We start from the raw sequence: 12,879 nt of genomic DNA on the forward strand, positions 1-12,879 counted from the left end.
AATAAATCACTATTGGTATCATAATATTTAGAAGACACACACACACGTGCATTAATTTAATTCTCAATTTGAAAGAAGGCTTTATGACTAAATGATTTATGATTATATTATTAATTATTCGAAGATTGGAACAGTCAATCCTAAAGTCAAATTGGATTAATTTCTATATAATATTTATCTCAACGCGCGTGATAATATTTAGACAGAAATATCCTTGATAATCACAAAATTTTGAGAATAATTTAATATATAACTACATAGATCTAATTCTCACTCAACAACGTGCATGTATATTTATGTGTAAATAATATTCTACGCAAACTATGGGCCAATAAAATTAGTCATAATAAATATAAATCCCAATATAAACTGAAATTTAAGATTATAATATCCAGAACAAAATGTTAATAAATTTAAAACTTTTTATTGGTAAATTTATGAAAATAGATAACAATTGATTGTGCAACTGAATTATCAAGTAGGTTGAAGATTCGCACGTTTAACGTATACAAATTAATATAATCGTACATATTTATGTGAATTACATGATGGTTCATTTAAATGCTCCGTACCTACAAAAGATTGACATTTCTCCTACATACAATAAAATGTCATTAGTCTATATATGTAAACTTCTGTAGAAAGAATAAAATATTATTGTATTACTAGCGCTATGTTCATTTCAATATCCCTTTGTTACAATAAATTCATTTTTTTTACGAAATTTTTTCAAAATACATGCATTTTTTAATATTATTGTCATCATTGTTGAATGAATATATGACTGTAATTGCTTTATAAGCGTATCGATGACGCTTTATGGACATAATACGAAACAGAACCAAAAAATTGTAGACGTAGTATGGAATAGAACCAAAAAGATCGACATGACGTACGTATTACCCATCAGGGGGTTGATTGTGCATCATGAGATGAAAATTATAAAAGTGAGCAAATTCACTAAGTGTTGACCAATTAAATTATGAATATTTTAATAAATTTGTTTATTTTTAATAATTTTTACCTTATTTTAAAATATATCGATCTCCTGAAATATTCATAATATAGCTATATCCAATGAGAAATGACAATGGAATAGATGTTGATTCCATTGTCAACAAACTATAGGCCAATAAAGTTAGTCATAATTCATATAAATGTCAATATGATATATCCCAATATATTATATCCAGTTAGAAATGATAATATAAATTAAAGTTTAAGATTATAATTTAATACCAATTATTGATAATGTCATCCCTGAAAACATGCATGAAAGACATCCAAAGACATCTTGAACTAAACGTCTTTAAGACTTTCCCAAAAAAACGTCTTTTAGACATTTTTCAAATATTTTCGAAAGACATCAGAAAATTATTCGTTTTGGAGTATGTGCAGCAATTTACGTTATCGACTGCAAAATTTATTTATATAACCGAGTGCATAACATGATCAATCTGAATGTAATACGTAACCTATAAAAATATTGAATGTCAATTAATTTGTCATTCTAATACTTTGTATTATATTATAATCATGGTAGAAATATTGAATTTTAAATGCATATTCACCAATAAACACGTCTACTAAACTAATAAATCATATAATTAGTACAATATTATCAGTTTTTTTACTCTTAATTACTTTAATATTAACAAGGACGTGAACTTCCGTAAGAAAATATCGGTCTTTAATATAGTATATCATGCGTTTCAATGTTATCGTCGAAAATTGATTATCAACAGAAAGTATCAAAAAAAAATTGTAATCTTGCGGCAACATATAAAATATTATAGCTCTTTACAAATACATATTTATTTATGGAACATTTATATAAAGAATCATGAATTTATTAAGCATTATTAGTCAAATATTTATGTTAATAATAGCAAATTGATATCAATTGTCGATAATGTCAGCGTTCTTCAATTACCTCCGGGCTCTCGGCTCTTTTTATATCGCCGAAAATTTATTCAGAGTTGACAGACTTTAATAGTATCTCGTCGGTACGTGTCGTCATTCCATTCCCGAGGCTCGTACAGGCAAGTAGCTGTGTCGCTCTTCGCATTTCTTTTTGAAATATAATCTCGATAATCGTCGCACTTTAGATTCCAAAAACTTACATTAAATATTTAATGAGAAATAGTTAGAAAAAGTTTTTTTAGTCCTTAAAATTTAATAACTTTTATTTACATATGTGAGATGTGAAATTAAAATTTTTTCGTTTAAAGACCCGTTAAACTAATCCTCCTATGGATAATCGGCACATTTCTGTCCTGAAGATTTAGTACCGAGACGAACCACATCTACTTTTGACGATACGATTTTATCGATAGTGTCAGAAAATGTATGTAGTCACGTAGTTCCTAAACTGAAAATGGATGTACTGGCGATAGTGTACGGGCTATTTCGACGGCAACAGAAAAAAGGCATGGCTCTCAAGGTTCTCATTGGTCGGAGATAATTGTTTATTATTTGTTGAACAGTTATTGAACTAGTATTTTCTGAATCACACAATCGTAATATATTTGTGGAGCGATATAAATATTGTAATTCGGTTTCGTTTCGATTAATAATAAATAGTATTCTATATAATTATCGTATAATTATCAAGCAATATCGACTAGCAACGCGATGTATGAAATGTGAAAAATCAGCAGAACAATCTGTGACAATGAGCAAAGAAGCACGAATCTCTCCGTACGAAATGGCGCAATATCGCGAACGGTTAAGGAACCAAAAAGAATTTCTGACTGACATACTATCCAAGATTGAAAAACAAATACTTGCTTTACAGGTTTGTCAAAATTTAAATATTAAATGTTCTCTCAATTCAAATAATTTAATTTAATTAAAAATACCTCAAATTTTATAGGTCGAACGATTACATTTGAGGAATACTCTACTTGGATCAGAATATTCAGGACAAGAAATATTACCACATGCATCAGTTAAAAATAACCGTGTGAAAATTGAGCCAGTAGTAGACGATTCAAAAAATCTAACGGAACAATTAGATTTATCTGTAGCACCATCCATAAATAATTTCGAAGAAGAAACTGAAGATGATGAATTTCTGTTAATCTAATGTCTTAAATAGATGCTAGAAATTTAATTTATTATTGTGATTACGCTATATGATACTTAAAATAATTAAATTTGTAGAGTTCACAAATTTTTTACAAGTTTATATAAAATCTTTTATAATAAAAATGATTATATTGTCTGTGCATTTATTTTTGTTACTTACATTTTATATGTATTTACAGGACATATTCTTACAAAATATTGTGTTTGGTTTTCTAGTTGGAGGATTTAAAGAAATACAGCAATAAGTAAGAAAACAACATAAAATATTATTCAAACTTAAATCTAAGACTTCCATGCTGCATATAAATTTAACATTGGCAAAAGGAGATGTTCAAGAGATATTCTGATGCAAAGCACTATCGAACACCGTTATTTGAACATTTCATTCTAATTTGAAAAAAATCTAATGAATTTGGTTGAACATTATGATGGATAGCCCTGCGGCGGTGGGCCAAGTTGTGATGGATCTTCAACCAATGCAGGTGGTTTGAATTGTTCAGCAGAGAGACGTGTGAAACAAATTCCTACACCTTCTATCAATGCCAAAAGCACTCCGCCAATGATTGCACTGCCTACCATTGCTGGTAATCCGTTTCTTGCTGCTAAAATTCCACCAGTTGCTGCACCACTAATGATAGAATTATAAGGATCTTCCTTTCCTCCTCTAAAGTGGACTAATGTGCAATCAATTGTGGAAAACATTCCGCCCCATACAGCAAAATTTCCAGCGATAATAGGTGCTCGTTGCCTAATCGCTACAACACTACCCGTAAAACGCTGCCTCCATCCACTTGGTGCATTACGGAAACCTTTAATACTTTGAAAGATTGCTCCGCCTATGACACCCATTGTAAAGGCACCTCCGCAATCGTCAACTATCCGCCAGGGACATGGTTCTCTTGCATATTCCTCCATATCTTATCTATAGCAAGCATATAAGAATAACAATTACTTAAAATAATATAGTAGATTAATATATAACTTTCGTAGAACAAGAATTATTAAACAATTATTGCAAAGATATTTTTATTTCATTGCATTCTATACTTAATAATTATTCATTATATGCTACTTAATGTTATTTAAATAATCTATATTAAAATCTCGAGATTACTTTAAAAAAGAATTAAATTTATAACATTTTGGACATTCAAAAATATATTTCAAATATTGTGTTACGCAAGAATGCACATTTACATACATCTTACTAAAAGACAATTACGAAAGTTATTACAAGAATTACGCGATAAGTGAGGTTAGAATAGAATCTCGTATAGTTTGAAAGCTAATTCACACGTAACATCTTCGAATATTCTATCACATATTAAAAGCAAATAGTTTTTTTAAGAACAAAATAATTTATCCTAGTATTTACCGTATAATTTGTTCGATAAAAATCTTTAATTGAGATGCAAAAAGCCAAACACACGACACTTCGTCCGCTAAGTATGTGAAGGAATATGAAAGGATAGATACTTCGATATTCCGACAAATAAAGGTGTCTTCACTGCATCACCGACGGTAGACAGAAGCTAGACAGCAAATTAATCAACCTTTTTCATGAGGCCATCAGAATCCCGTAAACCAGTGCACGAACGTCCATATTATGCATGGTCTACAATGGGCAGTAGCAGTAGTGGATTAAGAGTAGGCGTAGAAATCGACCAATGATTGTTAATTATCCTTCTCACATTCGATTATGATTTGTTGATTTCTACACCTACTCCTTAATCCATTACTGCTACTGCCCATTGTAGACGACACATTAAGCCCATGGTACATACAAAAATGTAAGGTAAGAGTATATCCACACAAACTTGCATAGTCGCATAAACGTATGCATAAAAAAAATTATCCAATCACATTTTACATGCATCTTTATAGAAGAAATGCAATTGGATGATTTTTTTTATGTATACGTTTATGTGACTATGCAAGTTTGTGTGGATAAACTCTAAGCATAATCAGCAAGCGAATTGCCCAATCACAGTAAATACCGTAAGAACGAGTCCAATCTTATGCGTTGTCTACAGTAGACGTAGAAATCGACCAATCATAGTTGATTATTTTTATTACATTCAACTATGATTAGTTAATTTTTACGCCTACTCCTTAATCCATTACTTCTACTGCCCATGCATTATGCATCGTCTACAATGGACAGTAGCAATAATGGATTAAAGAGTAGGCGTAGAAATCAATAAATCACAGTCGAATGAAAAGGATAATTAACTATCATTGGTCGATTTCTATGCCTACTTCTTAATCGACTGTCGCTACTGCCCATTGTAGATCATGCATTACTTACGCGTGGTCTACAATGGCAGTAGTAGTAGTGGATGAGGTTGTAGCAAATTGACCAATCGCAATTGAATGTGAGAAGAATAACTGTGATTAGTCAATTTCTTACAACCTCTTCCATTACGGATACTGCCATTATAGACTACGCATTATGTTACGTCCTTACGGACTCTACTGTGATTGGTCAATTCATTTACTGCTTATGTTTTACTACTTAAGTTTTTTGTGTGCTATGACCAGCAATGGGTGAATTTAGAACGACAATTTAGTGCGCTCAATGAGCTCTTTCATCTGATTTGCATATTCCATTAGATCCTAAAATATAGGCTAATCAGTTAAAAGAGCTCACTAAGCGCTCAGTGAACAGTTGTTGTTCTGAATGCACCCAATCACTCAACTGAACGATACAGGCTGTAAAAAATATTTTTTACACCACAGTAAAAATCGTCTCGTTGATTGGTTGCTGCTTCCGCTTTTTAACGTTTGCGTGTGAATGCACCTTAATACATATACGCAGCAGAATGCGATTTTATCGACGTCTCTCAAATCACATCCATTTTTGATGTTATTCCTTGTGTTATGATTTTATCGACAGGATTAGAAAATGTAGCTAGAGAGCCTCAGGGTGCTCTCTCATGATAGTCAAATTTTAGGAAAACGGAATCTCGAAAAAATAATAGAGTGGGGATCAACCAATCAGAATTATTGGGCTGCATTACTGTTTGTCTGTACATATACATTAAATACAAGATTATTGAAATTGTATTTGTATACGTATAAAAAGCAATTCACATTATTAATAAATAATTATTCGATAAGAATTTATTAATATATAAGTATTCATTTTTTTCCATCACATAAATATAACCATTTATTTCGTTGGGAGTGCTTGTTAACAAGATATTAATTATTAAAAATTGTCGAATATTGATCTTCAATAATTTTTTTCTCAAATACTATCAACTTTACAAAAAAAACTGCAAGAGACAAAAATTGTTAACTACTGCGAAAATTACAAAATGATAGAGGACTTTTTGGCTCAGTTTAGTCCGTTCTATCTACACATGAGCGCTTTGTCAAAACTTACCGGATACCCTGTGTGTGTGTGCGCGCGCGTGTGTGTGTGTAACCACAAATATATTCGACGAGTAACATCTGTAAGTAAAATATTTTTAATTTTATTTCACGTGTTATGTAAATTTCTAAATAGATCAAATTTAAAATGCAACATATCTATTCTCAGATTTCTCAGTCTTTGATTGATATAAGGTATGTGCGTGCTTTAATTTATATTTATGTTTTAATTAATACTCGTATATGTTTATTTTGATTTTATCGACGATCAACCATATATAAAGTCTTAATTAAATTATTCTTGATGATAAATGCAATGGAAATTAATTTGTGTGATTGTGATACATATTATTTCAAAATCAAATCCGTATAAGTATATATATGATCTGTTAGACATTAGCATAGAAATCACATATATCGGTCAAGAATTTTATAATAATAAAGTCAATGTGTCATAAAATCAAATTATACTAACATAAAATAACTATCTTGACCATTAATTGATATAAAAATTTCACGAGTAAATTAGTTTGTAAGCTCTTTTTTCCTTATAAATATAGGTACGCTATATAAATAAAAAAAACTCTAATGTGTTGCATTTTGATTCCTTAAAAAAGCTAATTAATGCCTTATATTCTGCAGCTTTTACGTAACAATATAACGATCACACAAAGACTGTCATTAAGAGATACAGATACAAAATAAGGATTTCAATTAGCTTTTTTAAGGATTCAAGGTGCAACACAGAATTTTCTTTTATGCATCAAAATTTTCTACCGCCTGAATTACAATCATTTTAATTGCTTTAATTGAATTTATGATATTATGCAGAACACTTTCTCAGAGTCATCTTTTAATGCTTTGTTCTTTAACCAATTAACTTTTTTTTAACAAAAAAACAAATGACTTCGAAAGAAATCGCATTATGTATTAAAATACAAAAAATGTATTTAATTATCATAAATTGATTTAATTATTTTTTAATATCAGATCGGAAAATTTTGTTTGTTACTTTTTCTTCATTAAATAAGAACTACTAGACAGAAAACGAAAACAAAATTTTTAATTGGCGTTATTTCTAATAATTAAAAATATTGTAACACTTTTTAAATTTGCCAGTACTTTTATTGAAATTATTGCTACACGTTATTTTAATGTTTGTGACGTATAATATAGAAGTGGATACTCTTTAAGTTGGCCTAGTTTCTAAGAGCGGGTTGTATTATGTATCATGTTGTATTATGTGCTGTTTCTTTACTATGTCCATTTATAGATAGATTACATCAGTGTATTATGACCTTATAATTAATGTATCTACAATATATTATGACGTTGTAACTGTTGCATCTCACATCATCGATTTTCCAAAGAGCAAAAAGTCTAATGAGAGTCATACGTGTCAATGAGAAACTCCATGTGTACAATCAGAAAATGTATGTACATAATGATATAAAATTCTCCAGTTTATTTATTGTAGATTTAATTTTATATCAAAAGAGGTAATTTTGAAAAATGACAAAATTACAAATTCTATTAGTATAATTTATTTATTTATAATGCGCAATTAAACATACATAATTTATTGCAATAAGTAATACTTCACAAAAGCTTTATTATTTATTAAATATTATCTGGTCATCAATAACGATTTTCAATAATAAAATCATTATTGATGAGTAAGTTATATTTAACAAATAATGATGCTTGTGGCGCAATATTATTTATTACAGAGTAAATTGTATAATTGTGTGTTGTAATGTATTATATGAGAAATCAATGCACTTTAGTCAATTTTAATTTACATCGTAATATTACACACACACACACACACACACACACAAAATATCAAATATATTAAAAATCTTTCTGTAAATAATAATGCATAAAAATTGTTTATGTTTAACTGCGCTAGCTGTTTTCCCAAGAAGAAATAAAATCATTAACATACAATACGAACAAAGATGCGATTTTCTAACGGTGCTATCTTCTAAAGATAACCCGGCACGATAAATCGATATATATGTTCCGGTCTCCCTTTTATCTTTTTTTCTATTCTTCGTTACGTTCGATTGTGTAATGGGTCTGTACATACGCGACTGTTCCGTAACTGCATACATGCACCGCACCCTGGGTCGAGGATTCATGTCCGGTGCATCTGTTGCATCCCGCACGCAGGTGAGCGCGCGCGCACGCTCCGGCGGGTGCGAGAGAACGGGTTCCAAGCGCGGGGGCGACCGGTGATGGTGGTGCTGCTGGTGCTGGTGGTGGTGGTGGCGATGGTGACGGTGGTGGTGGCGGCGGCGGCGGCGGCGGCCGCGGCGGCCGCTCTCGGAAGAGGTGGCCGCGCCGTGAAGACGCGCGGGGGTTGGAAAAACGACAGGGAAAGCTCGTAGCGGGCTACCGGTTACTACGCGGACGCATGCCCGCTGATAGCTCAGTGAAGCGCGCGACTTCGTGCCGTAAGCACATTTCTTACGAGTGGATCTCTTTCTTTTCTCTCTCTGTCTCTTTCTCTACGTTATCTCTCTTGCTCTCCCCCTCCCCCTCACACACACACACACACGCGCGCGCGCGCGCACACACACACACACACACACACAAACACACACACAACATATACACATACTATATCTTCCTTTCTCTTTCACTCTCTCTATCTCGTCAAATGTGTAAGTGTAGGTACGCGTGTGCGCGTTTCTTTCTCGCCTCGCCTCGCCTTGCTTCGCTTCACCTCTCCTCTGTTGTCTATCTCAGCTTTGCTCGTCGCCGCGAGGACGGCAAGCACGTCCGCCGGCAAATAAAATCCGTGTTGGGTGATACAGCGATAGGGGTGGTGATAATCGCAGATGAAAGGGAGTAAGAGGAAATGTCGAGCATCCTGAGGGACTTTTCGTGCGTTTTCATAATGCGAATCATATCTAGGGACGAAGTACACAAATCAAAATTAAAAACGAGAGATTGCGAGGGGTAGTGAGTAAAATTTCTTGAGTGGGAGCAATATTTGGAAGAGACGCGTGAAAAAATAGGGTGAAAAGAAAAGTGATATTTGAAAGAAGATCAAAAGGAGAGAGAGGGAGAAAGAAGAAGGAGAGAGAGAGAGGGAGTGAGAAGGAGGGAGAGAGAGAGAGAGAGAGAGAGAGAGAATTGATAATTTCTCTAAAAGATTGAAGAATTTCAAGTATAAACAGCATATTTTGTATTTACTCTCCAGATATAACGCGAGATGCGAATATATCTTTTAAAGTGCATCGTTGGTAATTTTGTTTCGTAAAACAAAATTTTGAAATTAAAAAAAAGTTACGGGTTTTCTTATGAAAATCGCGAAGATTGCAGTTACCATTCAAAGAGAGCAACGTAGTGAAGAATATAGAGCAAGAAAAAAGAAAATCTATTTATTTCTTCGTGTAATCTAAAAGAAAGATTCCATGACAAAACGTTGATCACGAAATCTGTGAATAATAATGATCGAAAAATATATAAAAAAGCGAATAGAAGAAAAGAATTACGGGTTTACTTAAATGAATATAAATTACTAACATTAAAAGACAGAAAACAAGAGAAAAAAAAGAGTAAAAATTATGATTAATGTCCCCACTTTCTTCTCTTCATTAAGCGCACTATATTACAATATGTTAAGGATTCTTTAGCCATCTAAAATTTTTTTATGTTTTTTTTATATAACGTTATAAAAAAATGAGAGATTATATGAAACTCTCAGTGAAAAAATTATTCGTATTATTTTCGTTTAACATGCCCACTTTGTTTTCCTCATTGTTGCACTGTAGTACTCATATCGAACATGTACGCGTAAGTGGATGTCTCATCGTAGCATATACATGTCCCGATAATCCGTATAAATAGTCATGCTATAAAACAATTCAATCAAGCATTTATGCCTTTATACATCTACAGATCTTTTTCTCTTTTGAACATCTTCTTTCGGATACCTTTTTCATCTGTCAAAAAACGTGTGAATGTATTCGTTTATTTCAACTCGACAGCTGGGACTAATAGAAAGACTTCGCCTGTTGTTCGTTATGCAAAAATTGTAACAGTTGCTTTCAGCAGCTTTTCTGATCAAAGCATAAATTTTCACATCGTAAAGGAATATCCGTACATTTCTATTACAAAAATAAAATAACTGAACTAACTCTAATTTTATTGTTATTACGAGTTCAATGTAGGGAAAAACAATCTGTACATATGTAATTATACATTCTTAACTAGAGGAATATGTATTACAAAAATCTACATATTATATAAGAGGATATTAATTCTGCTGCTTCTTTTAACTATACATATTTATGTCAAGAATGTTTACTTTACGGACTGAACTTTATACACTAGATATATTTCAAGAAATTGAAATGCGAGATATCGAAGACATATCCTTTCGAAGAAAAGTATAATAGAAATTTGAATAGCTATGATATTTTTACCAAGTGCTATGCAGTGACTCACACTTAAGTATTCCATTGTGTAGAATTCTGCAAGCAATGCCCTGCATAGCAGGCGCTTCCAAAAATACACGTTTCGTTTTAGCGTTTCGCGCACATCAATATGCAAACGCATCAGTAATTCATGGACCGTAGGTCGTTGCAGAGTTGCTGCAATAAGGAGGAGAAAACTAGGAAATTTATTATAAATTGCCGAGCTGTAATGGGCGACGAGATTCCTTAGAGTGCTCTTTAATGCTATCAAATAATGAAACATTCTACGCAATGATAAAATCAATAGACATGCACTCATCTTTTCTTCTTTTTCAACATATTACATTGCTCTCCCTTTATTTTTCCTCCATTTACTTTTTCTTCAAGTGACAAAATATTGATTAAATAAGTGATAAAAGATGAATCTTTTAATTTAAAAACACGGTCCTATCCATTCACTCTAATAAATTTTCTCTTGTTTTCGGAAACAAGATGTGCGATGACACAAAATAAAAATATTGAGTAAAAATGAGTGCTGTGCAAGACGGCGTGAACTATAAAGTGATTTCAAAGTGACAAGTATTGAACGCGATCAAACGGCGAGGATTCTGCTTTCAGCTCCGACCTTTTCTTCGGGTTTCGCTCGTTTCGTTGTCAAGAGTATTGATATTCCGCTGCAAACACTCAAAGACTCGTAACTGACACCGAAAGCATGAGAGACATACATTTGTCTTCGACTAAAGATGTGTCCAAGAGCTGATCTTAGTTCAAGCCACTTACCGAGTGTCTGCGCGTGCGAGAAAGGAAAATAATAAACGGAAACCGATGAACACGTAGAGGATGGAAGCATGATTCTGGTACCGCTGGTTCGACGAACTCGACGGAAAACTAGAAGAAGAGCGTCTTGAGGTCGGAAAGAGATTGAAGGGAAGGACGAAATGACGAGAAATTGTGGGGATATGGATACCCGCAAGGACGGTGGGGTCGGTCGATCGCGAGGCTCGAATCTGTTGACTTAACCGTCTCCAAGGGGAATCTCGACATGCGTCCGGAGCCGAACGGGACGTCATCGTACTTCTGTTTAAGTTACGTATTATGAGAGATTACGCTCGCGACATGACTTCGGCAAAGAGAATTACTGCGTATCGTTGACGTCACTACCGGAATATCAATGTTCTCGAGACATGATTTGAAGGAAGACTCGCGCCTTTTGCTAATGTCATCGCAGGAGATTATTTCGAGGTGGAGTCGATCCCCGATATTTTCTGTAGCATGTACGTGACCCTAACGACGTGGAAAGACATTTGTGGTAGTAGAGCCTCGAAAAGATTGGGCGGTATAACTTTATGTCCTTGGTACGGTACCGTTTCCTGAAAGACGAGGCTAGGCATTGGGTGCGTGTGTGTGTATGCGTGTGTGTATATGTGTGTATATGTGTGTGATTGCATAGAAGAGGAAAAAACACGGGGAACTCAAAGATATCTTTCGTGCGGTGGTACCTACGGCTGAGTGTTTCTTCAAATTGCTCCAATTGTCTCCATTTCGTGCCAGGTACTTGCGAACATCGTATTGGATCAGCTGTACAAATCGGTATCAAACGGTACCATCGAAGAATGAAACAATCCAGCAAAACATCGTGAGGCCAAAAGGTACGTTCTAAATAAAAAAAATAAAAACTGATAAAAAAAACGTCCGCAAAATATCTTCTATATTTATCTTTTCAAGTAAATTTCATTTAAAATTCATTTTGTTATGTGCACGTAGACGAATAATTTGCCTAGTGATTTTTCTATAAAATTCTTATTATCAATAAATTCAATATTAATTTCAAGTAAAATGAACATTATTTCATTTAGAAGGCCTTTGCTTTTACTATAACAATAAAGACTTTATTTAATAAACTAATGTTATCACAGAATAAGAGAAGAAATATATGTATATGTGTGTGTGTGTGTGTGTGTGTGTGTGTGTGTATATATATATA

At 33.1% G+C, this 12,879-nt stretch overlaps 2 protein-coding genes across 2 annotated transcripts; one reads left to right on the top strand and one right to left on the bottom strand.

Annotated features, from left to right (window-relative positions):
• The first annotated feature begins 2,463 nt into the window (after positions 1–2,463).
• LOC108754684 lies at positions 2,464–3,128 on the top strand. The gene is made up of 2 exons (XM_018497172.1): positions 2,464–2,797; positions 2,876–3,128. The coding sequence occupies exons 1-2, from the start codon at positions 2,639–2,641 to the stop codon at positions 3,086–3,088; spliced, it is 372 nt and encodes a 123-aa protein (XP_018352674.1). The 5' UTR covers positions 2,464–2,638; the 3' UTR covers positions 3,089–3,128.
• A 102-nt stretch (positions 3,129–3,230) lies between these two features.
• LOC108754737 (mitochondrial import inner membrane translocase subunit Tim17-B-like) lies at positions 3,231–4,556 on the bottom strand. Its single transcript, XM_018497275.1, has 2 exons — positions 4,466–4,556; positions 3,231–4,012 (listed from the first exon to the last, which is right to left on the bottom strand). The coding sequence occupies exon 2, from the start codon at positions 4,003–4,005 to the stop codon at positions 3,514–3,516; it is 492 nt and encodes a 163-aa protein (XP_018352777.1). The 5' UTR covers positions 4,006–4,012; positions 4,466–4,556; the 3' UTR covers positions 3,231–3,513.
• Positions 4,557–12,879: the final 8,323 nt, after the last annotated feature.

Source organism: Trachymyrmex septentrionalis, unplaced genomic scaffold (assembly GCF_001594115.1).
Source record: "Trachymyrmex septentrionalis isolate Tsep2-gDNA-1 unplaced genomic scaffold, Tsep1.0 scaffold80, whole genome shotgun sequence".
In the NCBI taxonomy this organism is placed as follows: Eukaryota; Metazoa; Arthropoda; class Insecta; order Hymenoptera; family Formicidae; genus Trachymyrmex; species Trachymyrmex septentrionalis.